We start from the raw sequence: 27,971 nt of genomic DNA, 5'->3' as shown, positions 1-27,971 counted from the left end.
GAGTGTATGCCAGAAAATTAAAAGACTTAATAAACAAGATGGAAAGTAAGCCGACGGATGGGTTGCAAAAGAGATGGTTCATTGAAGGACTACGCCCGAAGTTACAGAAGAAAATGAAGATTGTGCCGCCATCGTCATACACTGAAGCATACAATTGGGCGATGAACTTAGAAAGTGAGCAGAAAACAAAAAAGAAGAAGAGTAGCTCATTCGATTTAGATGACAATGCGTCTTTGGAAGAAGAGAGCAGCAATGACGAAAAGGGCAACAAGAAGGTCCGAGCTCTCTAGAAGAATATGATTTGAATGATGAAAGAATTTAAAAACATATAGAAAGAGACGAAGGGAAACGACCTATGGTGCACGAAATGTAAGACAGAAGGTCACACGAAGGGATCCTGTCCAAAGAACCAATTCTGCGAGATCAGTCAGATCATAGGGCATTCCACAAAAGAATGCCCCTTCAATATGAAAACAAGAGGACCTTAGCAAGTACTTCTCACACAAGAGGCTTCTGCGTCAGGAGGGAGCGGAAACACCAGCAATGAGGGTGCCACGTTGAGAGGGTACAGAAATAATAGAAGAGGACAAAACAACAATACAAATAGCAACATCAACAATAATAATGGGACCCCAACAGAATTCAGTATGATGCAAACGGCTGACCGATGGTTCAATGCCGAGCATGCAATTTGTTGGGCTATTTTGCACAAAATTGTACATCAGCAAATACACCAAAGTTGTTATGTCGATGGTGCAGTTCGGGAGATCATGAAGATGCTAAGTGCCCAAAATCAGGAGTCAGTTTGATCACCATTGGGACGGACGAAGAGGTTGTGGCAATCACACGGAAACAAGCAAAACTATACCATGACTTGACAAAAGAAAAGAAGAGGCTGGAGGAAGTGCGAACGAAAATTGAGAAAGCGACACAGGCGGAGAAAGCACACTTGAGGGACACCACAGGTATCTCAACAAGGAACTGCACAGAACAAAACATTGTACAACAAATATTACAAACTAAGGTACCCGTCAAAATAAACAATTTGCTGCACACAATGCTTCAACTCCGATTGGCACTCACAAACATCGCTCCAACTACTAAATTACCAAGAGAACAAGGAAAGGAGAGGGAAAGTGAAGCATGTGCAGAGAACCCAATGCTGCTAGCCCTTACATCTGGACAACATCCGACAGTCGTCGAGATGAGAATTCTGGGAACTGTTCTGACAGACACAATTGTGGACAAAGGGTCCGGCGTGAATGTGTTACCAGAGGATACCTAGAAGAAGTTGGGACAGCCGACGTTGTGGCCACCTACATTCCAGTTACTAATAGCGGACCAACACGGCATTAAACCTCTCAGTGTCCTGATGGCACAACTAGTGACGATTGGAACACAACCATTCCTACTTGACTTTGTCGTCATTCCGCTGAAAAGGAGAGGATATGATGCCATTATGGGCCAAGGATGGCTCATACAAGCAAAAGTTAAACATGACTGGAAGAAGAATACACTATCACTAAAAAGCAAAGGACGGAAATTCATCATTGATTTACACACGCAAATGGTGGGCGAAGAAGCTCTGTCATCAAACTCCGAAGAAGAGGATGAAGGGAAGCAGCGAATGGAACCAGATCAGGAAGATTCCTACGGTTGGAAGGAGGATCAACAGACGAGGATTTGGACTCAGTGAACGGCCTTTTCCACTAGTAGATGGAGGACTATGAGCTGTTCCAGAGTTGCAACATACTAACGAAAGAGGAAGGACACAACGGAGACAGGTTTCCAAAAGAATTTAGGGAAATAAAAGAGGGAGACACCGCTGGATGAAACACCTACACATGAATTCGATGAAGGGAAGCAGATAAAATATGATGAAGCCACAGTACAAACCATGAATTTGGGAGATGAGGCAGAACCAAAAAACATACTGGTGGGAGATAACTGGGATCCAGTACTAAAAGCAGCCGCATCTAAAATATTCCTGGAATACAAAGATGTATTCGCCTAGACATATAAGGATTTGAAAGGAGTCTCGTCGGAGCTGTGTGTTCACCACATTCCGCTGGTTGAAGATACAGTGCCTGTATAGAAGCGACCTTACAGGATGAATAAGAACTACGCCGCGTGGGTTACAAAAGAAATTAATAGGATGTTGGAGGCTGGTATTATTTTTAAGGTTCAAATCAGTGAATGGGTGTTGCCCATAGTCATATCCCTGAAGAAGGATACCATCCAAATCAAGATATGTGTCGATTTCAGATGCCTCAATGCGGTAACAATCAAGGACCCCTTCCTGATTCCATTCACAGACAGTATATTGGAGGAGGTAGCTAGATATGAGATCTATTCATTTATGGACGGGTTCTCGGGATATAATCAAATTTGCATAGCAAAAGAGGACAAGCTAAAAACAACATTTGTGGTAGAAGACGGTGTGTACGCATACAACCGGATGCCATTCGACTTGTGCAATGAGCCGGCTACGTTTCAGCAGATCATACTACACATATTCGACAAAATGTCTATCGAAAACTTCAAGGCGTTCCTAGATGACTCGTCTATATTCGGCACCGAGGACAAACATCTAGCGACGTTGGGTGAATGCATGGAAAGATGTCGAAGGGCGCGTCTAGCCTTAAACCCAAAGAAATGCAGATTCATGGTCCCGCAAGGAAGATTGCTTGGACATATAGTCTGTAAGGAAGGATTGAAAACAGATCCGGACAAAGTGAGAGTCATAATGGAAATGCAGCCATCCACAAATGTAACGGAGGTAAAGTCATTCCTCAAATACATAGCCTATTATAGAAGATTCATCAAAAAAATTGTCAAAGTATCATACCCACTGGACAGGTTAACATGCAAAGGGAAACCATTCAAATGGGATAAAGAACAAGATGAGTCATTTGAAGGGTTGAAGGTACGGTTGGCCACAGCACCTGTATTGGTGTACCTAGATTGGAACAAGGAATTTCATGTTCACGTGGACGCATCCAACTATGCAATCGGAGCAACTTTGGCGCAGACAAGTAGCCACCGGTTAGATCACCCAGTATATTTTGCTAGTCGACTACTATCTAAAGCAGAGAACAATTACAATACAACGAAATGGGAGGCACTAGGAATGGTCTACGCAGTGCAGAAGTTCTGACATTACTTGCTGGCAACACCATTCGTGTTCTATGTGGACCATCAGGCTCTATTGTACCTGGTGAACAAACCTGTCATCCAAGGAAGAATCAGCCGGTAGCTACTTTTGCTATAGGAATTCACTTTCAAAATCATTGTACGGGCCAGGAAGAAACATGTCAGCATAGACCATCTATCACGAATTAAAACAGGTGAACCAATGGATGGTGGCATGAATGATGATTTCCCTTATGCACATCTATTTCACATTGCAATACTGCCGAAATGGTACATGACTAGTGGCGAGTACCTATCCACGGGACAGCCACCAAGGGAGATGCCGGAGAATGAGAGAAGGAAATTGGTGTTGAGGAGTCGTACATTTCAATTGATTAATAGATTACTGTACAAAATGGGGCCAAATCACATATTGCGACAGTCTGTGTTGGAGGAGGAAATACCAAAAGTATTGAACGAAGTGCGTGAGGGACTGGCAAGAGGACATATGGGACCTAATACCACAATGCAAAAAATACTACTGGCAGGACTGTGGTGGCCAACAGTGTACAACGACGTGCAGGAATGGGTTGTCGGTTGTGACACTTGCCAAAGGGTCGGGAAGCTGCTAAAGAGAGACTTCATGCCACTTAACCCCTCACACCCGTAGGAACTCTTTGAAAGATGGGGATTGGACGTCATCAGACCTCTGAAGGTGAGCAAAACTAGAAAGTGTTGATACATTGTCGTAGCGACGAAGTATCTAACCAAGTGGGTGGAGGCACGCGCACTACCGGATAACTCGGCCATAAGCACAACGAGATTTATTTATGAGCAAATCATTACCAGGTACAAGATTCCACTATAGCTGACAAGTGATAGGGGAGGACACTTCTTTAACCATGTTATCCGTCTTCTCACTACTGAATTTAAGATCTATCATTCTTTATCGACCCCGTACTACCTAAGAACAAACAGACAGGCTGAGGCTACAAACAAGATCTTGGTAGCAATCATCTTCAAGTCATGTGCAGTCAAAGGTGAAGACTGGGAGGAAAAACTGCCCTCTGTTCTTTGGGCATACTGCATAGCGTACAAGGTGACAACAAGACATACACTGTTCTAGTTGATGTTCAGACAGGAGGCAGTAGTACCAACAGAGTTCATGATACTGAGCCTGAGGATCGTGCTGGAGAATAAGCTAGGCGACATGGAAAGCCTAAGGGAAAGGTTGCATAATCTCAACAAATTCGAGGAAAAGCGGCTACTAGCACAATGGGCCACAAAGGTGACACAGAACAGACACAAAGCGTGGCATGATAAAAACTTGAAACTGAACAAGTTCCAACTAGGACAGTGGGTGTTGAAGTATGACGAACGAAACGAAATCAAATCGGGCAAGTTTAAAGTCAAATGGGTTGGGCCATATTAGATACGGGAAGTAGGCAACAACGGAGCAATAAAGTTGTGGACATTAAACGGACAAGAAATACCAAAGGTAGTCAACTGTTCAAAGCTGAAGATGTACCATGCCAGAACGACCTCCTCGTCGTCGGAAAAGGATGAAACTTGGAGGGAGAATTGATTTGAATTTAAAAAATTGAAAAAAAACTGAAGTAATGTACCGTACGACATACAAGAAAAAAGAAAGAAGGCGACATTAGTAGTACAACCTTTCACAACAAATGAAACCGTATGGCATTTTAAGTCCTAGCACCATACGACCTCATGTTATAACTCGCCAATGTACGGGTTAGAGGTTTATAAAAGTATAACATACAGAGGTAAGAGCATCATAACCGTATGGTATAGGATATGCGCAGTAGGCTAGGCAAAGTCCTCTTCTTAGGCACCATATGAAAATATGAGGACCTCCTGGAGACACTGTACGATAGCATTAAGTCCTTCAACAGACACCGTATGGCAAACTACTTCACCCTGTTCACGAGGCAAATGAATGAATGAAGAGCATTGTTATTGTGGTCGAGATTGGTGTAGGCATGAAATTGGCAAACTCAGGCAAGAGTGCTTTGTATGGAGGAATGAGATGGTGGACAACCAATAAGCAGGTAACGTGCAGGAGATTAGAGCCTTCATAGCCCGCATTTTCCAGTAGGGGTTGGAGCGTGAAATTGGAAGCGACAGAGAGCAAACAAGGACATGGAACCGTGTGGGAGATCGATTAAGTAAAGGCAGCATACCACTGCTTCTACACCTTGAGTAGCAGCATGATTGGAGAACTTGCAAGACAAGCAGATGATGGCCAATTTCAACAGTTGAACCGCAGATGATCCAAATTTTTAATACACGCATTTGAATGTTGGAGGCACCCACAGAACAACTAGCATTGAATGGTGGGCACGTGGTTAAAGTAGCATGATGAGCAGAAGGCAACTTTTTGATGAAGTTTGCATCATGGGTGAAGTCAAAAGTTTTTCGCAAGAGACATTATGGCAGTAAGACACCACACCGCACCCCAACACACCATCTGTACGGCCGTACGGCGTCTTGGAAAAAAAATTGCTTTGCCCATATAGTGTCCAAGGTTAGTATGGTCGGAGGGGAATTTTCCAATAGATAGTTGTACGCAAAAAAAGAAAAACTGACCTAACGGTGAATTACTTAGCAAACAGATAAAGGAGTAATAGGTATGTAGTTAGCTGGGAAAAGGGCTTGGAGGAAGAAACTTGATCACGATTCAGCAATGAGTCGAAATACATAAGCAAGACCTTCAAGATCGCGGCTAGCCGGAAAAGACAAGGGGAAACAAAGGGCTAAGGTGCGGAACCAACCCGATGTACAACTGACACCACAAAACGTAGCATTTGAAGGACTGAATGGGTTGGAATGCAAGAAATGGTGGAATGAGAATACGGATGACAACCTTGTCAAAGCAAGCATACGGAAGGCATAGGTTGAGTGGGCAATCTGGATGCCAGTTTTCTGTATCCAAGATTTCGAAGGTGTATTGCGTACCATGATTGAGGCATATGACGGGCACTCCTGGAAGAGTTCAATTCCATATTTGGGGTACGACGTGATGATTTCATTCCGACCAGCTGACTTCACCAGAGTATTCGGCATACCAGGATCGGCACAAGGGGGAAGAAGATTGACAGCAAGCTAAGAAAGATGGACAAGGAGAGGAAATTGAAGCTGGTGGAATTAGTGTGCAAGGATCAGGTCCAGCAGAAGAAGGATGCCCTTACCGACGCCTCCAGGGGAAGAGGGTTGCAAAAATCCGATATCAGAGAAGGCTATTGGAGATGCCTCATGGATGTGATAAAGAGTAGACTTACAGGGTCCAATAGGGCATCGGATATCTCCTTTCCACTGGTCAGTATGATGAACAGACTCATGAATGGGAGGGTTTATGACTGGGCTTCTCTATTGGCCACACGCATGGATGAGTTCATGACATTGCAGCATAAAACATTTTACATGCCGCACTATGCCATCAGACTCTTCCTAGAGGCAACTGCAAGGATGATACCCCAAGAAAAGTTGGAAATACAGCCAAGTCTAGTAGTACCTAGCGAGCCTCTGATAATGTAGTGGAGGCATTTAGACTCCCCTGGAGGGCAGAAAGGCGTTGGCCAGAAGAGGGTACGGCAGGAGATGGAGGAATCAGGTAACATTGATAGTGGCCACCATGATACATCTTGCGAGGAGGACGACTCTGAGGATATGGAGGAGGTGGAGTAGGATGAGGAGGAAGATGATGAGGAAGTTGGGGTGATTTCCGAAACCCCACTTCGATTTCCGCGACAGTTGATGACTGCACCAGTGATAGCTACACCATCATTTTCAGCTCCGCACATGCACACTATGGCAGATGTTCACATCCCAGGGTTCGGGCAGTTTAGACATTCAGTGGTGATGACCCCAATCACTCTAAATCCCAGATCATGGACAACAGCAGGAGTAGCAGGATCAGTTTCACATTCAACGGCTACCTAACCTTCAATAAGCCGGAGGACAACATCACCAACGGACACACCTATGGGAACACAACCTCTGCCAATGGTTCAGGAATCGACCCCCGTACCTTTGGAGCAGGGATCACTTCAGTCAGTAGCAATAAGTTTTCCACAGCCATCTCCTGTAGCAAAGTTGACAGCCACGAAGGGAGGAGTCAATCAGGGAGGCGCACAGGAGCAGGTCCGGCTAGAGGTGATTAGGACGGATGCAATAGTCATGATAGCCGACACCCTGTTGGATGAGGCGGCGGATCAGGATGCTAATTTGAGCATGCTGAAAGCAAAACCCCAAATGCCAGCAGTGGAACAGATTAGCTCAGCGAGTGGGGCAAGTGAGTACTTGAGGTGATGACTACTTGACTATGTTACCAAAGGTCCCTCCATTCAGTCTACTATGCTAGAGGATCTTCAGTTAGAAGCAATTTGGTCAAATAGCGGGGTGGTCAAGGTTCCCACATCACCAGAGGAAAGAGATCAAAGTGCAACGGCACCAGAGAAAGAAAAAGGAAGGGTACAGGCGCAAGGTCTTATACCAATAGTAGAGGAAAAGGATAAGGATATTCATTCGTGCCTTAGTGACATCAACGAGAGAAGCAAGTGCCTGGCAGAGTTGGTGCTCACAGAGAGACGACGGGCGGAGGCTGGATAAGAAGCTCGGGAGGCTGCAGAGAAGACTCGGGAGGAGATGGCCGACCAACTTGCCACCCAACAGATTGCATGGGAACCAAAGCGGACAGCACTGTTAGCACAACTCGAGGAAATTGCACGAGGGAAGCAGGAGGCAGATTAGCAACTTGCAGTAGCGCTACAAGAGAAGGAAGCAGCAAAGAAAGCACATGATCAGAAAGAAGCTGAATGCCATGAGGTCACATTAATGTTGAAGGAGGTAGTGGAGGAGAAATCACAGATTAGAGCTGATTTAAAGGTTCGAACAGAACAAGTGTATTAGCTACAACGCGGCCGATCTACACAGTCAGAGACATAGCCTTCTAGTTCATGATGTTTATGTTGGTTTGTAATTAGTTATTTTGAGTTTTGTTGTGTTGTCGTCCGGAGACGACTTTTCTTTTTGGGGGGGATGATGTCGTCAGTAAATATTGTAGCCGACGAGATGTATGTCGTTGGCAAATGCTGTGTAGCCGACAGCCCCTTCGGGAAGGTTCTTTTTATGTAGTCGACGGCCCTTCAGGAAGGTTTTTAGGAAAGTATATATACTCTCCGAGATCATTGTAATCATCATCAGAAGCATAATGTAATGTCCTTGGCATATGCAAATAATAAAAGTACTACTATTACATGTTCTTGTTTCATTGTCTGTATGCATTAATCTATTTACCCCATGCGATAAACAAAAGTGAACTCATTTTTAAATAAAAACACATGTTCTTTTAATCTTTTTTTTGCCTTTCCTCTTTGTTTTAACCCTAAAAGGCCTTCTAATTGTTTAGCATGAGTAGAAAAGAGGAAAAGTGAGAGAGAAGAAGAGAAAAGAAAAACCACAAGTTTGCAACCAGCAAGAAGAGCACCAAAGAGATCAAAAATCCATTTGAAGAGGCCATAAGATTGCATTGGGAGCATTAAGGAGTCAATAGCAACACTCCTCAACTCATTTGCAAGAGGTAAGTGTTGATTTTTTTTGCACGTTAGTGTATTATGCATTTTTTGTTGAATTTTTTCAGTTTTCATTTGCAAATCTTGAATGTTTTGTAGTTTTACTAAATTGCAAAGTAGGGTATGTTGTTTTGTAACTTTTGTTTATTAGTTTCAAACTTTGAGGTTTTACTTGAATTTTCTTATTGTAACAACCTTAACTTTCATTTTCCACAATGAGTAAAAAATATGTATGTTGGAAATATACCGAAGACTTTCTTGGAAGAACCAAATTTCAAACAAAATGTATGTATTGTGTGGTATTTATAGATTCAAATACCACACTGCTGCTATACCTGGACATGATATTACGATTTGCACTCGACAAACTGCTGAGGCAAAACACACTTGTTTAGTGGCATTAGAAAAATATGAACAAGAGAAATTGAATAAGAAAAGGCAACTTGAAGGGTTAAGGGCTATTGGCTCCTGTAGCCGCATCTACATCTGCATCCGTAGGTTGTGTTCGAGAGGGTTCATCTAGGCCTCCTTTTCGTCCTACTTCTAGTGCTTGTGCTAGTGCTAGTGCTAGTGCTAGTCGGTCTTATACTGAGATTGAGTCCAATTTATTACAGCCTAGAGTGCGGAAGATAAGATATGATAGTTACTTTGTGCCCCACACTACTCCTGGCTCACAACCCACGCTTGAGGGCATGGGTTTGAACAAGAAGATTCATTATGCTACCAGAAAATAAATTTGCAAGTTTTGGTACTTTTGCAACATTCCATTTTTTGCAGCTAGGTAATTGATTATTTTATTTGTTTTCTTTAAGGTTAAAGTAAAATTTTAATTATATCTGCTTGTTTTATGGTACGTTGATTAATCATAGATTCACTTTACAAACTTACATAATGATTTGTCATCTAAATTTATAATCATAATCTATTTGTGATAGGGCTCCTTATTGACAAAAAAATGACAGATGCAGTTGCTATTTGTGGTCTAGGGTTTAAAGCCCCAAGTGAGGTTGAGTTGAGTGGATACCTCTTAGATGAAATGGTAGAGGATATGAAGGTTGAGCTTGAGGACCATCGAAAGGAGTGGATCGAAAAGGGTTGCACCATCATAACTGATGGTTGGAAGGATAGGAGGAACAGAACACTCCTCGATTTTCTTGTTTCTTGTGGAGGTGATTGATCATCCTACTTTCCTACATACATTGTGAATTTGAATCGTGATTGTATATTTCAAATTTTGATTTGTTGATTGCTAATTTGTTGATGATCCATGATAATTCATTGTTTTGTAGGATATACCATGTTCCTCAAATCCATTGATCCTTCCACTCATATAAAAAAATTCACATACTTATGTAAGGTTATTGAGGAATTCATAGCAAAGGTGGGGGAACATGTGTTGCAGGTGGTGACGGATAATGCGGCAAGTTATGTTATTGCAGGTAAACTTTTAACTTTTCAAGTTTTGAAAATAAATTTATTTGAATTTTGAGCTTATTCTAATTCTAAGTTTCCTAACATGTTTGAATTTCTAATTAACTTAAAATTGTTGTAGGTAAACTTTTGATGGAGAGGCACCCCACCATATTTTGGTCTCCTTGTGTGGCACATTGCCTTGACCTCATGTTGGAGGTAATTGGTAAGCTTGAGTGGGTCAAATCATGTGTTGAAAGGGCAAAAAGTATATGCAAGTTTATCTACAATCATTCATTCGTCCTTAGCATAATGAGGGACTACACGGGAGGTAGGAAGTTGGCTCGTCCAAGCATCACAAGGTTTGCCTCAAATTTCATCACATTGCAGTCCTTATTGACATCAAGGGATGATTTAAGGAGCATGTTTGTTGGGCGGGAGTGGATTAGATCTTCCTATGCTACGACCACTGTAGGGGTAGATGTGGTGAATTGCATCTTTGATGATGATGGTTTTTGGAAACCTACTAAAGAAATCCTTAAGGAAAATTTCTTAAAATTTAACATTTAGTATTTTACTATTTAGTATTTAATATTTAATATTTAATTGTTTAATGATTTAGTTTTACTTCTAGTTTTATTATTTTATATTTATGTTTTGACTCAAATGTTTCTTTTACATTATATGCAGATCATTGAGCCCCTTGTATCTCTCCTATGAACTGCTGATGGGGAGAAGCCCTCTGAGGGCTACATATATGAGGGCATGGATAGGGCCAAGGAGACCATTAGAGCCCAATATACAAGAGTGCAAGAGAAGGATGCCCCTATTTGGCAGATTATTGATAGGAGATGGAAAAATCAGCTCCACCGACCCATCCATGCAGCAACTTACTATCTGAATCTGACATTTCCTTTCCGTCCTAACTTCAAGGCGGATGAGGAGGTTCTCATTGGCTTATATACATTGATCCAAAGGTTGAGTATTGATGAGGATAACACAGTTGCAAACATTGAGATAGACAAATTCAATAATAAAGAAGGGCCAATTTTCTCTAGCAAGATGGCCATAGATGCTCGGATAACAATACAACTAGGTAAAAATAATGTATTCATGAATCTTAAGTTTATGACTTATAAGTTGTGAATTTTAATTTTTTCTTATGTAATTTTAAAGTTGTAAATGATACTAATTATTTTTATTTTTCCCTTATTTCAAATAGATGGTGGCAAATGTTTGGGCCCACAACCCCAAAACTTCAAAAAATTGCCATCCATATTCTAAGTCAGCCAAGCAGCGCTTCTGGATGTGAGCGCAGTTGGTCCATGTTTGAGCACATCCACTCAAAGAGGAGAAATAGGTTGACTGTACAGAGGTTGCATGATCTTGTCTTTGTTCATTACAACCTTTGTCTTAGGATCAGACAGATTTTGGGCACTGACTCCTCTCCGATCATTCTGGAGGAGATTGATCCAGAATTAGAGTGGCTCACTGAGGCTATGGTCCAGTCTTCACTGAGGAAGACTATGAGTGAGTTGACCAAGTGGATAGAGAGGTCGAGGCTGTGGCCATGGTAGAGGAGGCAACTAGAGCACGTTCGAGCACTGGTAGACACACACACGCATGCACAGACACATGCCCTAGTGATGTCCATGAGCCCATCTTACATACGGGGGCTATGGCTCGGCAATCCTCTAGGACCTACCTTAGATGCCTTTCTAGAAGGTAGACTAGATACTCAGAGGTTGAACTTGAGCCTATGACCAAGCTTGAGAATGATGACGAGGCTCGAGCTAGAGCCTTGGTTTTTCATTTTGTTTACAGATATTGATAGACATACATTTCATGGATCTTCATCTTAGATTCTTACATACATTTATGATTTGATGTCTTATGTATCTTCATCTTACACACATTCTATGATTTCTATTTTACTTCAGTTATAGCCTACAATTTACATTTTACGTGTAATATAGTTACGTATGTGATGGATTTATCATTTATGTTCCATGTTTATGTATGTTGACTTCTATTTGATGATGTTATAGTGTATTTAAGTTATATTTAATAAAGGGTGTATGAAATAAATTTTAAATTGTTAAAATCTCTAAATTTCAAGGGTTTTTTAATTTTGCCAATTCGTGGCCGACCGATTTGCGATTCGATTCGGCCTATCCGATTCCAATTCTTGTTACTTTGTGTCAGTGGAATGATATTAGTTTGAACATCGTAAATCTACCTAAGGATATCATGCACTAGCTTGATTAATGTTGATGGCTAAACTAACTCTAGTAGAGTCACAAAGGTATTCATCATCTCTTCTTGCATTCTAGGATTATATTAGATTCTTGAAACCCTTCTTTTGTAATTCGTTTGGTTGGAAGTATTAGAAGTGGTTAATGCCCATTGAATGGACAACATCAGTCCCTTTGTGATACACAACATATTGCATCATTATAATTGAGTGAAAATCCACATTACAAAGAAAACCTTGAGGTTGTCTCATTTGATCACACAATCCATATGCAGTGTATTGCAATAGAGCATCCTTATTCAAGAGAGAGCTGGAGATTTGTTGTTTCATCTTAGAATACTAGGTATTCGATTCTGCATGTTGTAGTGGTAAAAACCTCACATCAATAGTTAGTTAAAAAATTTAAACTTCAGCTAGTATGCCAAAGTTTCATTTGTAATTCTTATTATTAGTTTGCTCTTTGCTCCCAAAGTTTCAAAAGTTTTCCCACCATTGTTAATGTTGAAATTTTCAATTTTCAATGCAATCATTTTCACATTTTTAATGTTTATTAGTGTAAATTTTATATAGTGTGGCAAAGTTTCACTTAGGATTCTTGTACATATTCCTACACATTTACATAACTAATTCTTCAAGCACTATATGTATTTGTGCCACTCCCACCCCCTCCCTTGGTTGTCCCCAAACTTAGGTCCTTGGAACCCCCATTCCCCCATCAAGAAACTCAATGGAACACTCGTTATAACTTCTAATTTCTTAGGTGAAGAGGTTCTTTGTTAGTCGAAATATAACATAATAGGACCAAACACATCTTTATTGCAATAAACAAACAGCTAGTTCTTATTGAGACGACAAAATAGAAAGCATTCTATTGGATGGTCAATATAATCTTCATTGCAATAAACAAACAGCTAGTTCTTATTGAGACGACAAAATAGAAAGCATTCTATTGGATGGTCAATATAATCTTCATTGTTGAAATTTCACCAAGATTATCTTTTTCATGGAATTCACACTTGTTGTGACTAAAATTTCAAGAGTGTCAAATATGATATATGGAAATATTTATGTATCTTCGTAGAAAAAATTCAAAAGAATCAAGAAAACTCCCCAAAAGCTAAAATAATAACCGCTTGCTTTCATGAAAGAGATAAATTTTGCCAAGAGGAATTCCCATAATTGTACAAAATACATGAGCTACATGATCTGTCTCAAGAAAATCTTTGAAGTAGAATAATCTAGTGGAATTTTAAACATATGTTAACTAGTACTTGTTAAAAACATAATCTAGAAATGAGAGAACAGTAGCATAAATTTCATACCTTTTTGCATAATTTGATGAATTGTGGAAGAATATATTTGCATGAACCAAGATGTGTCATAAAAATCCAAGACCACCTGAGAAGTAAAAAACGAGTGACAATTTTATCGATATCTACATTTATAAATGGTAATGCAAACCCAAGTAAGATGCCTAATAGAATATTTTCCAAAGCTTCACAAAATAAAAGGGAGAAGAAACTAAATTTAGGAAAATGAATTAGGATGCTTAATCCTTAAAAATGATATTAGTAATTGAAAAATGAATTGCAAAATCAAGTCATTTTCCAAAGAAAATAAGCATGATAGCATTCTTCAAGTAGGGGTCATACTAAAGTGTCAAGCACTGGAATCCAATTCATCGTGTATAGCTTCAAGGCATCTCAAGAATAGATAGGAAACAACAACAAAATATATCAATTTCCAAAAATGACTAGAGCAAGTCAATAGAACTTGACAATAGAAACAATTACAATAGAGAAGAAGTAGAATAAGAGGGCCCAATAGAAACAATTACAATACAGAAGAAGTAGAATAAGAGTGCCCTAGGCTATGAGTGTTACTAAAAATAAAATCAAAAATCAACAACAAAGGAACAAACAAAAGAGGCTAAACCAAAAGTGCTAAAACCCCAAACCATGACATCTATTACACAAGGGCCAAGCACTCTAAGCCTAAAGGCACAAGCATGGTCTGGATATTAGTAAGCCTCTTCATCATCCAAGCCCAATCATGTGTGAACCATTTTCTTAACAACTAAGTCTTGGACTATATGAAAAAGCTTAAGGTGCATGTCTCTGGTAAACCAAATGGACTTGAAAGGAACAACCAAAGAGAATTTTTTTAATCAACAATTATATATTCGGCTATATAAAAATATCATGCAATTTTCTTACTTTTCCATAAAAACCAAATAAAAAATTGGTGTAGAAACATAAAAATGAAAATCTGTCGGCTCACCATTGCATGCACAAAAGCATGTGACTGCTAGTTCATCTTTTTTGAGGTTTCCAATATCCAAGAGTTTGGACATGATGCTTAGCAATCCTGATTGTTGACCCTGTATCTATAAGAACAAAAAAAATGTGACTTAAACCCTCTAATTTTGCATTAGTTTTTTTTTGGGGGGGGGACTGAAGATAGAAAACATAATGCAGGGTTTAGATTGGTCTCTTTGTACCATTGATTGCCTAATACAGGATTTGAAGTAAACCGATGGCATGACACAAGCCTCAAAGTGGATTGACTTGAGCATCCAGTAATATTTTTAGATTTTTTTACTAACTTGTGGTATCATATTTCATCAGGATTAATTGTTGGGGATTCAGGTTTGAGGAGTTTTAGAGCTCCAATCTTTTTTGTCTTCTGGCTGGTCTTAACCATTTTCTCAATATTTTCATAATTCTTTATTGGCAATTATTGCACACATTGTGTTCTGTCATGGTAGTCTGAAACATCATTTTCTTTATTCAATATCGGAGAAATATCCATCCTGGTTGACAATATTACCTTACGAGCTGAAAGATTTAAGAAGAACTAATGATATGACTGATTGCCAAGAAACAAAGAAGACAAATTGAACTGGCTTCTAAATAACTGAGGAAGACCTTTCAAAACAAGATTCTTGTACTTATTTTTTGCAACAATCAATAGTGACCATAGACTGTACTTTCTTGATCAGTACTTCTTTGAGGAGATGAATCCATTTCTGCACAATCTCCAAAGAAATCGATACTATTGAAGAGTTCATTCTTTTTTACAGCTATTGGCCAAGTCAAGCCTCTAAGACTTGTAATCTGATTATCCATGGAGTCCCTAATTACTATTACGTGGCCAGATGTTTCTTATTCAGAAATAGACTTCAATTATCCTAATTCGCAATCAATCTTGATCAAATTTTTCAGATCTTTAAGACATTCATTTATCCAAGATATACCAATGTAGTATTATGTCCAAAGGAATTATTTCAGAGTCTCTTGACATCTTGATTACTACAATTATAGTTGGCTTGTATCATGAGAAATTCTTGCATTTTATTCCTTTCCATTTGGATTTAGCCATTTTCTTATCTTTATTTATAACTTTTCTGAGCTGAATCAATTGCTTGATTGTAGCCAGAGTTTCTTTAATGACTATATACTTGATCCTCTCTCCAAGAGTAGCTAAGGTCTTCATTTCAGCAAATGACATATTATTCTTTTTGATCTTCTTGTTTTTCAATTTGTCATCACTCTTAGAGAAGATTTTCTTGTTAGCAAGATATTTCCTCTCTTTTTCCTCTTTGTTTACCGTACAGTGTAAACAGATAGTTATTGCATTAAGAGACTAGAATGTAAAACAAAACAAGACAGTATTTTATTCATATAAGCAGAGTATACAATCGCGAGTACAATGATGCTTCATAATTCCATCCGAACGATGCACATATATCTCCTGAAGGGGTGACTCAACCGTCACGCAACCTTTCAGACACTAACTAATCCCCCCCAAAAGAAAAGTCGTCTCCGGACAACAAAATAGAGACAACTAAACTACTAGTACATCAAGACAAAAACTAAGAAGGGTGCGTCCCTGGTGGGGCGGGTGTAGTAGTCATCCTCTGTGCCCGTAACTCATTCAGCTGTGCTCGCAACTCATGTACCTACTATGTCCAGTTGTTCAAATCCACCTTAAGCCTACATCTAAAGTTCTAATGCTCTCTTTATCATCTCAGCTATGTTTCGGAGCTCCACCTCTTTTGCATCCGACTCCCTCTTTGCGTCCCCCAACTGAGATACAAATGTTGCCTTCTCTACTTCCCTCTCAGCAATGAGTGTTGCCCACCTTATCTCCCAAGTTGACTACTGTGTGGCCAAACTGGCTTCTACTACGACTATTTTGGTAGTTATCTCCTCCCGAGCCCTCACTGCTACTACCTGATCCACCTCACTCCTTCGTAGAGCATAGTACGCTTCCCGATACACTTGTACTATCTCTCGCGTCAGGTTCTCAACTCTTCTCTCTGCTAACAGCTCCTTAGCAGTCCACTCCTGCTACATCTCCGGGGTCTCTGTGTTTGACCATCCTCATGCCTCGAAACATATTGAGAAGACCGTTGGACAACCAACCCACATGAATGACAAAACCTGCTCCAACTCCCGCACCGCTGCCTCCAAAGCACATGTCTGTGCTGAAATCACTACTTGGCGAACTCGAGTCACCATGTACGCTAAGTACGTCTCGACATCCTCCACTATAGTTGTCAAGGGACCTGATGATGTGGGGTGCTCTCTGGCCATCGTTGACTCTACTGCTTCTAACATCCTCTCCACAGTACTTCTCGTTGGAGGTGGGGGTGGTAGCTCAATTGCAACAGTAGGATGACTCTCCTTTGGTGGGGCTAGAGGGTCCATCTCCTAAGATACTTCTCTCATAGGTGAGAGAGTGCTAGATGTAAGTGTTACTGGTCTAATGTTGAATCTCCTACTCAAGTACACACTCAAGTCCCGCTCACTCAAGTCCTGTGCTGCAGTACCCTCACTGGTAACCAATATTGCATTATCTATAGTGACCACCACATTGGATCCCACTACATCCAATCTGACCTGCGGGTCCCCAAATTCTCAGGAACCTCCTGTACCAATAACTCCATCATCTTGTCTGGCAAAGTTGTAGGCAGTGATGGGTGGGACTCTATTTGAACTGTAGCCACGACCTCCGGGATGGTCGGGGTCGCTACAACCAGCTGAGCCACTACTATGATGGGGGTCATTACTACTGGTTGTCTGAGATGTTCAAATCCTGGAATGTGCACTATGCGCACTAATAGGGGCCAAATGTGTTGTCATCGAGAGTGCAAGCTGTGGGAATAGCAACGGTGTCGCCGTAATGACTTACACCTCTTTGTCATCTCTTCCTCTCCGTCAGTCTCACTATCGTCAAATGATGTCTTCTGTCGACCGCTATTAGTATTCCCATGCTCTAAACCTATGTCCAACTCCTGTCTGGATTGCTTTTGTCCGACCATGGCCTTCTGCCCACTTGGTGTGTCTAATTGTCTCCACTGCATGATGGGGGGCTCAACTGGTGTGAGCGGGCTAGGCTTGACCTCCAGCCTGTCAAGAGGAATCATCTACGCTATCGCATCTAGGAATAATCCAATAGTGTAGTGGGGCATGTAGAACATCCTATGTTGAAGCGTCAAGAACTCATACATTCGCTCCACCAATAATGAAGCCTAGTCATACACTCTCCCGTTCAAGATCCCACTCATCATTGCCAACTGCGGAAAGGAGATGTCAGACGCGCGGCTCGATCCCGTAAGTCTACTCTTAGCCAAGTCCATGAGGCGATGCCAATGTCCTTCCTGGATGTTAGACTTCTTCAGTCCTCTGCCGTTCGAAGTGTCTATCAAAGCTTCTTTCTCTGCATGAGACAGTTCACTACATACAAGCTCTATCAGCTGTGCCTTCACCTCTTGACTTAACTTCTTTGGTTTGTTATCAATTTTCCTGCCTCCCTATGCATGGTCGGGTATGCCGAATACCCTGGTGAAGTCTGCTGCCCTGAAGGAGATGAGCAAGTCTCGCTCGAGATAGGAAAATGAATTGGTTCTAGAGAACCGGTCATAGGTCTCTACCATCGTGCACAAAAAAACCCTCGTAATCTCGAATGCAAAAAACTAGCATTCATATCATCCACTCTACCTGCGCATTCTTGATGCTATTCTTCACCGGATGGTTCGTAGGAGTATCCTATCACCATTTCCTACAGTTGACTCCATTCAGGCCTTCGAAAGAAATATTTTGTGGTGAGAGCTGCACTGCTACAGCCGCTGTCTGTGCTACTTGTTTTCCCTTCTTTTTGCCTATGCTTGTGCTTGTGCCTCCTGCAACACGGACGCCTAAAGACAATGTCTTCACATTTCGATTCATCCTCTTGCTATAGCTGAGTCTTCTTCCAAATTTTTCTTATAGGCTCTCTTTCCTACTGACTGCATAACGGTCTTCTCTTTTGTCCTTTGTGTGCCAAAAACGGTTAGGTTTTTGTACCTCTAACTCCATACAACTCCTTATGGCTGAATGGTATGGCTATATAGTTCATATGGCTCCAACAAATTAAGTGTTTAACCAATGTGTTGCCTTCAAATTGTATAGGTATCCGCTCCTACATATGTCGTACAAACCACAACCAATCTTCTCCCTTGCTCTTACTTGTTGGTGTGCCCTGTGCAAATGGCTTGATCGTACGATGGTGTCTGTTGGGACAGTGTGCTCCTTTTGTATCTATTGTCTTTCTTCCCTCGGCTTGTATGACATCTAACATCACTGTACGATATTCATCACCATACTATTCCTCTTTGTTGCCAACTTTGCTTCCTTGCCTCCTTGGATGTCGTGCTACCTTCTGCTTGGAAATGACCATACGGCAGCACTTATTTCATATTGTACATTTAGTTTCCATGTCACTTCTCTTGTTCTCCTTTCGTTTTGTCATACTTCCCTTTTTTGGTCGTACGGTGTTGTTCTCCCTTCGTTTTGCTCATCCATCTAATTGTTGTATAGTTATATGGCTCGATGTCATATGGTTATGATCTAGTCATGCCTTCGTTGTCGTACGATACTATACAGTGGTCACTTTATTCTCAATTTTGATGTCGTGCAGTCCTTTGGTGCTCACTTTGTTCTCAGTCTCGATGTCGTACAACCTTTTCCTTCTGTCTTGGTTGTATGATACCTCTACCTATACAGCTATGATTGTTTTGTGTCCATACAGACATACAATATGCCTTTTGAAATTGGTTTGGGCGAATGTCGTGCGGTTTGTATGGTTCTCTAGGATTGATATGCCCTCTAAGTATACCCTCCTTTATCTTCCTTTGTCGATCTAATCTCCAGTGCACTAGCAATACTGTACGGTTCTCCTGCTAGTGTTCTTGATGTAAGGTGAAGAGTCTTTTATAGACAAACATCCCACTTCTCCTATGTCTCATTTGCTAGAATGGTAATGACATATTTTTCCATATTAATCTGGACCTTTTATACTCCCCTTTATACGTCTTTCTTTTTCTTAATTTTCTATGTGTCTTTCTTTTTCTTGATTTTCTACACATTTACTATATATATATATTATTATATTATTATATTATTATTATTTACTCACTATTATTATTAATTATTCACATTTGATCTAAATCATTCATCCAAGTATCATCATTTCCCCAACCTTCATTCCTTTGATGGTAATTTTTTAACTTTGAACCATTTACCACGCCGGTCATTTCCTTCTCGTCCAGTGTCCACAGTTTGATTGCTCCGTTATCGCCCACTTTACAAATCTTGTATGGCCCAACCCGCTTCACCTTAAATTTGCCTTGTTTGATTTTATTACGCTCATTATATTTCAATATTAATTGGCCTGGTTGGAACCTATTTAGTTTCAAGTGCTTGACGTGCCAAACCTTGTTCCTACACTGTGAAACCTTGGTGGCCCATTGTGCTTGTAATCTTCGCTCATCTAGATTATTCAAGTTAGCCTCTCTCTGAGACTTTCCATGTCTCCCAATTTGTTTTCAATCGCTATTCGCAAGCTCGATACCATGAACTTTGCTGGTACTACCACCTCCTAACCATACATTAATTGAAACAGAGTGTGTCTAGTGGTAACTTTGTAAGAGGTACGGTATGCCCATAACGCCGATGACAACTTTTCCTCCCAATCTTCACCTTCAACTACGTAAGACTTGTAAATTACTGCAACCAAGATTTTATTTATCAATTTCGCCTACCTGTTTGCTCTCGGGTAGTATAGGCTTGATAGGGAATTGTAGAATTTGAATTCTATGGTGAGTAGTCAAATAACATGATTGACAAAATGTCCCCCACGGTCACTTGATAGTTGTATCAGGATTTCATACCTCATAATGATCTACTCATAGATAAATCTCATCATGCTTAGTGTAGAGTTGTTTGGTAGGGCCCGTGCCTCTACCCACTTTGTAAGGTACTTGGTTGCTACAACAATATATCTGCATCTTCAGGCTTTGCTTACCTTCAGTGGCCTGACAAAGTCCAATCCCCACCATTCGAATAGCTCCTGTGCATGTGAGGGGTTCAGATGCATAAAATCCCTCTTTAGTGGCCTCCCGACTCTTTGGCATGTATCACATGCAACGACCCACTCCCCGACGTCATTGTACATGGTTGGCCACTGCAATCCTACGAGAAGTATCTTGCGCATAGTTGTGTCTGGCTCCATATGTCCATCTACGGGCCTTCATGTGCTTCTTTCAATACCTTTGGTATTTCTTCCTCTAGAACACATCGTTGTAGAATCTGGTTGGGTCCTATCTTGTATAGCAACCTGTTGATCAATTGGAATGTTCAACTTCTTAGTATGAGTTTCCTCCTCTCAGTTGGTGGCATTTCTCTAGGGAATTGTCCCATTGAAAGATACTTGCATACCAAGATGTTAGTACGGTGATCTAATATAGTTGTGCATCCGGAAAGTCATCATTGACTCCCTCCAAAGGATCTCCCAACTTGATCTTGGATAGATGATTTGCGTTCACGTGGCTTTTCCCGAGTTGTAGCACAATTTTAAATGTGAATTCTTGCAAGAGCAGTAACCATCTACTTATCCGTCCTTGAATGATTGGTTTATTCACCAGATATAGCAAGGCCTGATGGTCTGTGTAGAACACGAATGGAGCACTATTAAGTAGTTTCTGAACTTCTATACAGCATACACCATTCCAAGAGCCTCCCGCTCCATCGTGTTATAATTATTTTCTGCTTTTGACAATAGTCTACTTGCTAAGTACACCAGGTGGTCAAATTTGTGATCACCTGTCTATGCCAACGTTTCTCTGATTGCGTAGTTTGATGCATCAACATGTACATGGAACTCCTTGTCTTAGTTTGGTTAAACCAAAATCGATGTTATGGCCAGTCGTGTTTTCAATCCCTGAAAGGCTTCATCTTGTTTTGTTTCTCATTTGAAGGGTTCTTTGCAAGTTAGCTTGTCGAGAGGGTAAGATATTTTGACAAAGTTTTTAATAAACCTTTGATAGTACCCTATGTGTCCTAGGAATGATTTTACTTCGGTCACATCTGTCGAAGGTGGCATTTCCATAATCACTTGGACCTTATCTGGATCTCTCTTCAATCCTGCCTTGCATACAACGTGTCCCAATAGTTTTCCCTGAGGTACCACAAATCTGCACTTCCTAGGGTTTAATGCTAGTCGTGCCCATCTACATCTTTCCATGCATTCCTTAAGTGCGGTCAAATGCTTGTCCTCCGCACTGAAAAACTAATCAGTCGTCCAAGAACGCTTTGAAGTTTCCTACTGACATCTTGTCGAAGATGCAGGATGATTCTTTGAAATGTTGTCGGGGCATTACACAGACCAAACGTCATCCTGTTGTAGGTGTACACTCCATCTTCCACCACAAAGGTTGTTTTGAGCTTATCTTCCTTTGCGATGGATATTTGGTTGCAACTGGAAAATCCATCCACGAATGAGTATATTTCATGGCCCGCAACTTCCTCAAAAATACTATTAGTAAACAGTATCGGGAATGGGTCCTTAATTGTTACTGCGTTCAGACAGCAAAAGTCTATGCATATCCTTATTTGAGTGGTATCCTTTTTCAACAATATCACAATTGGGGATACCCACTCACTTGTCTGTACCCGAAAAATAATGCTTGCATCAAGCATCTGGTTAATCTCATCTGTGACCCGTGCAGCATAGTTTTTGTACATGCAGTATGGTCGCTTATGTATGAGCACTGCTCCTTGTATTAGTGGGATGCTGTGGACACACAATTTTGGTGGTACCCCCTTCAGGTCTTTGTATGTCCATGCGAAAACATCCTTATACTCCATGAATATCTTAAATGTTGCTGCTTTCAAAACTAGGTTCCAGTCGTCTCCCACAAATATGTTTTTTGGATTAGCCTCGTACCCTAAGTTCACTGTCTTCACCATGGGTTCTCTATATTTAATAGGCTTCTCGTCAATGAATGTATGTGCAAGTGTTTCATCTATTTGTGCCTTCCCTTCTTTGACTTCTCTATATTCCGTTGGAAATTCATTCTTTTCCTCTCCCTTCCTTCTTCAACCCCTAACATGTGACAGCTCAAAAAGAGTTTATAGTCCTCCATTTGCCAATGGAGTAGGTCATTCATAGAGTCAAAGTTGTCATTGTCGGAGCCTCCTTCCACTTTCAGGATTTCTTCTTTGTTGGGTTCCATTCTTTTCTTTCCTTCGTCATTTCCTTCACCTTCGAAATCTGACAATGCCGCATCTTCTCCCACCATCTATGTGTGTAGATCAATTACAAACCTACGACCTCCTCTTTCCATATGGATAGAGTGTTCTTTTTCCAGTCGCACTTCACCTTTGCCTATACCAACCAGCCCCTTCCGAGGATGGCATTGTAACCTTTCCTTTTCAATGGAATGACCACGAAGTCAAGTAACAAAAGTTGTGTCCCAATCGTTATAGTTTGCACCATTAGAGTTCTGAGGGATTTGATTCTGTGTTGATTAACAGTAAGCAGATGGAATGTAAGTGGGCATAGGGTAGGTTGTCCCAACTTCTTCCACGTTTCCTTAGGCAATACATTTATACCCGACCCTCCATCCACGATGGTGTCCGTGAGGATAATTCCGACAATACCCATCTCAACTACTGCAGGGTGTCTTCCTATGTTTAGCGCGAGTAGCATTGGGTCTACTGTGGTAGTTCTACTTCGACCTCGTGTGTTCTTCCTTGGCTTGTCCATTGCCTTTAGGAATGGTGTCATGTTTAAGATTGCAGTCCATAACTAAGGCATTACAAAGTTGTTCAGTTTCATAGGAACCTCAGATTACATTACCAGTTGTATGATATTTTGTTCTGACTAGTTCCTTTTTAAAGTGCTCACAGTGTCCTTCATTTGCATTTTTCAGCCTCCATCTCTTTTTCTATTTTTGTTTTTGCCTACAGCATCCTTTTCTTTTCCTCTTATGGATCTGGGTATGTTGCCTTCTTCTCTTGTGCGTGAGTGATAGCTAATGTTTCTTCGTCACATCTTTCTATGGTCAACAGGCTCACCCCGAGTTTAGGGCGTTTTGAGTCATCGTGGTCTCCAGGACCACACCATCTGCATAATAGTTGTGGTGTTCCCTTCATAGTACAGTCTCTAATGAAGTGGCCTCAGAAGTTGCATGCACAGCATTGTATCATTGGCCATCCGGTTGGATCGTATTGTCTCCAACTACGACCCCCGTTATTATTGTTGTTGTCATCATGTCCGCGTCAGTTGTTGTTTCGATACCCTCCTGAGGTTGTGGCATCATTGTTTGTATTTGTTCCTGCTCCCAAGGTGGACACTTCTTGCGTTAGTAGCACTTAGTGGTGTCCCTTTGTTTTCATATTGAACAGGCATTCCTTGATGAAATGTCCAGCAATCTGGCAAATATCACAAAATTGGTTCTTAGGACAAGAGCCCTTTGTGGGGCCCTCATCCTTGCAATTTGTACACCATAGTTCCCCTTACTTGTTTTAGCCAAGATTCTTTTTCATGTTTTTAAATTCTTTCATCATATGTAGCATATCCTTCTGTAATGCGTGGACTATTTTACTCAGTTCCTCATCACTACCTTAGGAGGATTAGTCTTTTGAATCCAATGATTTGTCTTTCTTCTTTATGTCGGGTTTGTGTTCGCTCTCTAAGTTCATTGTGTGGTTATATACCTCAATGTATGATGTTGGGGGTACTATTTTCATCTTTCTCCTAGTGTTGGTCGTAGCCCTTCGACAAACCATCTTTTCTTCAACCCGTCCACTGGCGGGCTTTCCATCTTTCCTAACAACTCCTTTAGTCTCCTTGTGTATACATGGACTGTTACATTTTTTCCCTATTTTGTATTATAAATGTCCACTACGATCTCATTGTCATCCCTAAGTAGTCGGAACTCTACTGTAAATTCCTTCTTGACGTCCGCCCATGTAGTTAGCTTCGTCTAGTCAATGTCTGAAAACCAATCAATTGCTACACCCCATAGGGTAGCTAGCAACTGTAGGATCCAATCATCTTGGTATGTTACGCCATTAGCAGTCCATATCGTTTCACATGTTTTACAATGTCAAATTGGATTAACCGTCCCATCTTTGGCCCTACCATTGTTAACTTCTTTTGTATTTGTTGTACTTGTTGTGCACCCACACTATTATGAGCACTTGCGTTGTTCTGAGTACCTGCATTGTTCTGTGTACCCTTGTTTTGCACAACCGTACTACTCTGGACAATCGTGTTACTCTATATAATCGCATTACTCTATGGTGTGAACAGGTCTTCTACAAGCGAAGTTGTTTGATTCTCAACTTGTATCCATACGGTCTAGTGTATCAGGAACAAAGAGTTCACCCCACGCTCGTGCTCCTTCGGCACCTCAAGCTGTGCGGATTCCTTCTCTTCCGTCTGGATTCTACACCCTTGGCGTATACAAGTTTAGGAACTCCTCCCTTGTCTCTTCCACCAAATTCAATCTTTGTTGCATCTCCTCAAGCAAGTCCTCGGCACTCCTTAGTCAACTAGGTGAATGCACTCTATTGGTCTGTGCTCCTTCACCACTTCGGTGCCCGTCGGCAAGCTGTTGAAACTTCTGCCTGTTGTGTAAGAATTAATGCTTCCCATCTTGTGCATACCTCATCCTTTTATTTTATTTTATTTCAATCTTTATTGAGAAAATTTGGCATTTATCTTCAAAACACATCTTTTATACCACGTTCAACAAGCAACGACGCCAAATGTTTACCGTACAGGGTAAAAAGATAGTTATTGCATTAAGAGACTAGAATGTAAAACAAAGCAAGATAGTATTTTATTCATATAAGCAAAGTATACAATCACGAGTACAATGATGCTTCATAATTCCATCCAGACGATGTACATATATCTCCCCAAAGGGTGACTCAACCATCACGCAACCTTTCGGACACTAACTAATCTCGTCGGTTGTAGTGTCGTTTTTTACTAACAACATCTTTGCTAGAGGTATTTGAGAGGAGAATAGGCTTTTACTTGTAAATGAAGATTTTTTTAAGAGTTCTCTTTGTGATTGGCTAGAACCTTAGCAATTTTTTCTAGGAACTCTTCAAGATGGGTATAAAGGTCTTGGGTTCTTTATTCATTGTTCTCTTTAATAGGGTTTTTTGCACTGGTTTTCCCTCCTCTTGGTCACAGAACATCATCCATCTGATCAACAAAGTCAGGCCGACCTCAGACCTTGGTAACTACAGAACCATCATGGTCGATCACACCTTTGTGATACTCTATGAAATTGTTCAGCATACTATTCTCTCCAAGGAGCTTAATAGACGACATTGTCGGGATAGAGGCCAAGTTGGTTTCAAGACAGACTATGGACCGCATCTTGACTCTTTGGGCTATCACTGAGGCTATACACCGCTTGGCAAAGGTGTACTTTTGCTTTTTGGACTTCCGCAAAGCCTTTGACCTATTCCTCATGTGGCCTTATTTTAGAGACTTCATGATATTGGGATTCCTAAGATTCTCGTGACTGCTATTATGAGACTTTATGATTGTGTTCTTGGTTGGTACAATACCCCTCACGGATTCTCCAAACGAATTTTAGAGCACTATCGAGGTGAAGCAGGGCTGCTCGCTTTCCCCCACTTTATTCGGCATCTACATTAATGAGCTCGAGGCTTTCCTTAGAGACTTCTTGCTCCCCAACAAGAGTTGATATCTATTTCAGGTCTTGATTTCCATCCTTTTTGCCAATGACGTGCTCATCTTGGCCTCCTCTCCTGAAGGTCTACAACACCTTTTGGATGATCTTGCTTCCTTTTGCAACTTGAGACAACTTACAGTTAACTTGGCTAGGACCCGAGTTATTGTCTTCAATTGTTTTAAGACATCTCATATGCACTTCTTCTAAGGCAAGGAGATTTCATCTACCTACACGTATCCCTTTCTTTTCATGAGTGAAAGTCTTTCGAGCACCATTTTCAGGACACCAAGTCCAAGATGTCCCTCGTGGACTCTCTGATCAGACCAACTGTTATGTACCGTTCTATGGTCTGAGGCCCCTCCCTTCTTACTTTCGATTGCATGTTCAAACCCTCCTCCTTTAGCACATCATCAAGTGTCATCGAACTACCCTCACTAGTATCATTTTGGCTGAATTTGGTGCTCATCCCTTCATGCTCGGGACCATCTTCGACCTAACATGGTTCATCCACAAGCTTTGTGGTTTTTTTTATTTTGTTGAGGGTCAGGATGGATATTCTTACTTGGAGTATCATCCCTCAGAGGCGATCATAGCGGCCAACCCTACTAGTCGGGCCCGTTGTTGGTATCCTCAAGTTTTGGCTCTTCATGGTTCTATTGGCATTGAGATTGATTGTTTGCATCTGTTCCAGTAATCGTCAAATTCCCCCGCTCATCTCCTCCCTACCCGATCAGAGTTGAACGAACACATTCAAATGGACATCTGAAACACTATATCCACACAACATGGATCGATCACATAGGGAGTCTTTGTCCCAAAATGGCCTTCTATGTTGACCACTATATTGTCCTTCCTATGTGAACCGACGTTGAACTCGCGCTTTGCATATCCCCCCTGGGCTCTTTCAAGGTGGTCTCCCATTCACTTCGTATCCAAACCAACCACCAAATTGATCATAGAGATCGGATTTGCCAGCTTTGTGTCATGAGTTTGGTTGAGACATAGTCACACTTCTTATTCCTCTGCCCTATTTATTATGAGATCTGGAGAAGATTTCATAGCCTCTTTAGAGACTGCCAGATCTTAGCTTCTTTCTTTAGATACACCGACCAGCAATGTCTAGCACTTTACATCTATGAGGCCATGTCTTTGTGATCACACTTTGCAACTTTAGTTTCCCTCAATTCATGTTTCTCATCAGCTCATCACTTCCTTCTTTCAATTGGTCGCCCCCACCAAAGGCATGAAGCATTCACTAGACCGGTCTACTCTTAGTTCATCTCAAATCTGTGAGACCTTATAGAGATCATACACATAGATGACAGCCCTTCACCCCCACGGGTACTTGGAGACAATCTCAGATCCCTTCTCGCCCTAGTGGTTATCCTTCAATTTTGGGTTACTTCCGGTTGGTGGATTGACTTTTGCTGGCTTTTCTTTGTTGTCCTCTATTGCTCTAGACCTCTAGATGGTCCCTCTCTTTGTTCTTTTTCTCTTTGGCTTTGGTTGTTTGTTAGTTCTTTCCCCGGACAACGTT

At 41.1% G+C, this 27,971-nt stretch overlaps 1 protein-coding gene across 6 annotated transcripts in view; it reads right to left on the bottom strand.

Annotated features, from left to right (window-relative positions):
• The window catches only part of LOC149550855 (uncharacterized), an 87,858-nt gene that overhangs the window by 20,392 nt on the left and 39,495 nt on the right, over window positions 1–27,971 (bottom strand). For 5 of the 6 annotated variants that reach the window (XR_016352628.1, XR_016352629.1, XM_089786435.1 and 2 more), the window contains exon 3: window positions 13,710–13,785. Coding sequence is in view for 3 of the 6 variants with exons in the window: in XM_089786435.1 (XP_089642561.1) it covers window positions 13,710–13,785 (76 nt within the window). In the remaining 3 variants the exon portion in view is untranslated. Of the gene's footprint in view, window positions 1–13,709; window positions 13,786–14,667; window positions 14,774–27,971 lie in introns of all 6 variants that reach the window. The other variant, XR_016352627.1, reaches the window with a different exon arrangement.

Source organism: Cupressus sempervirens, chromosome 6, assembly GCF_028749045.1.
Source record: "Cupressus sempervirens isolate cs-2001-9-10 chromosome 6, ASM2874904v1, whole genome shotgun sequence".
In the NCBI taxonomy this organism is placed as follows: Eukaryota; Viridiplantae; Streptophyta; class Pinopsida; order Cupressales; family Cupressaceae; genus Cupressus; species Cupressus sempervirens.
This window is presented reverse-complemented; position numbering and strand designations above follow the sequence as displayed.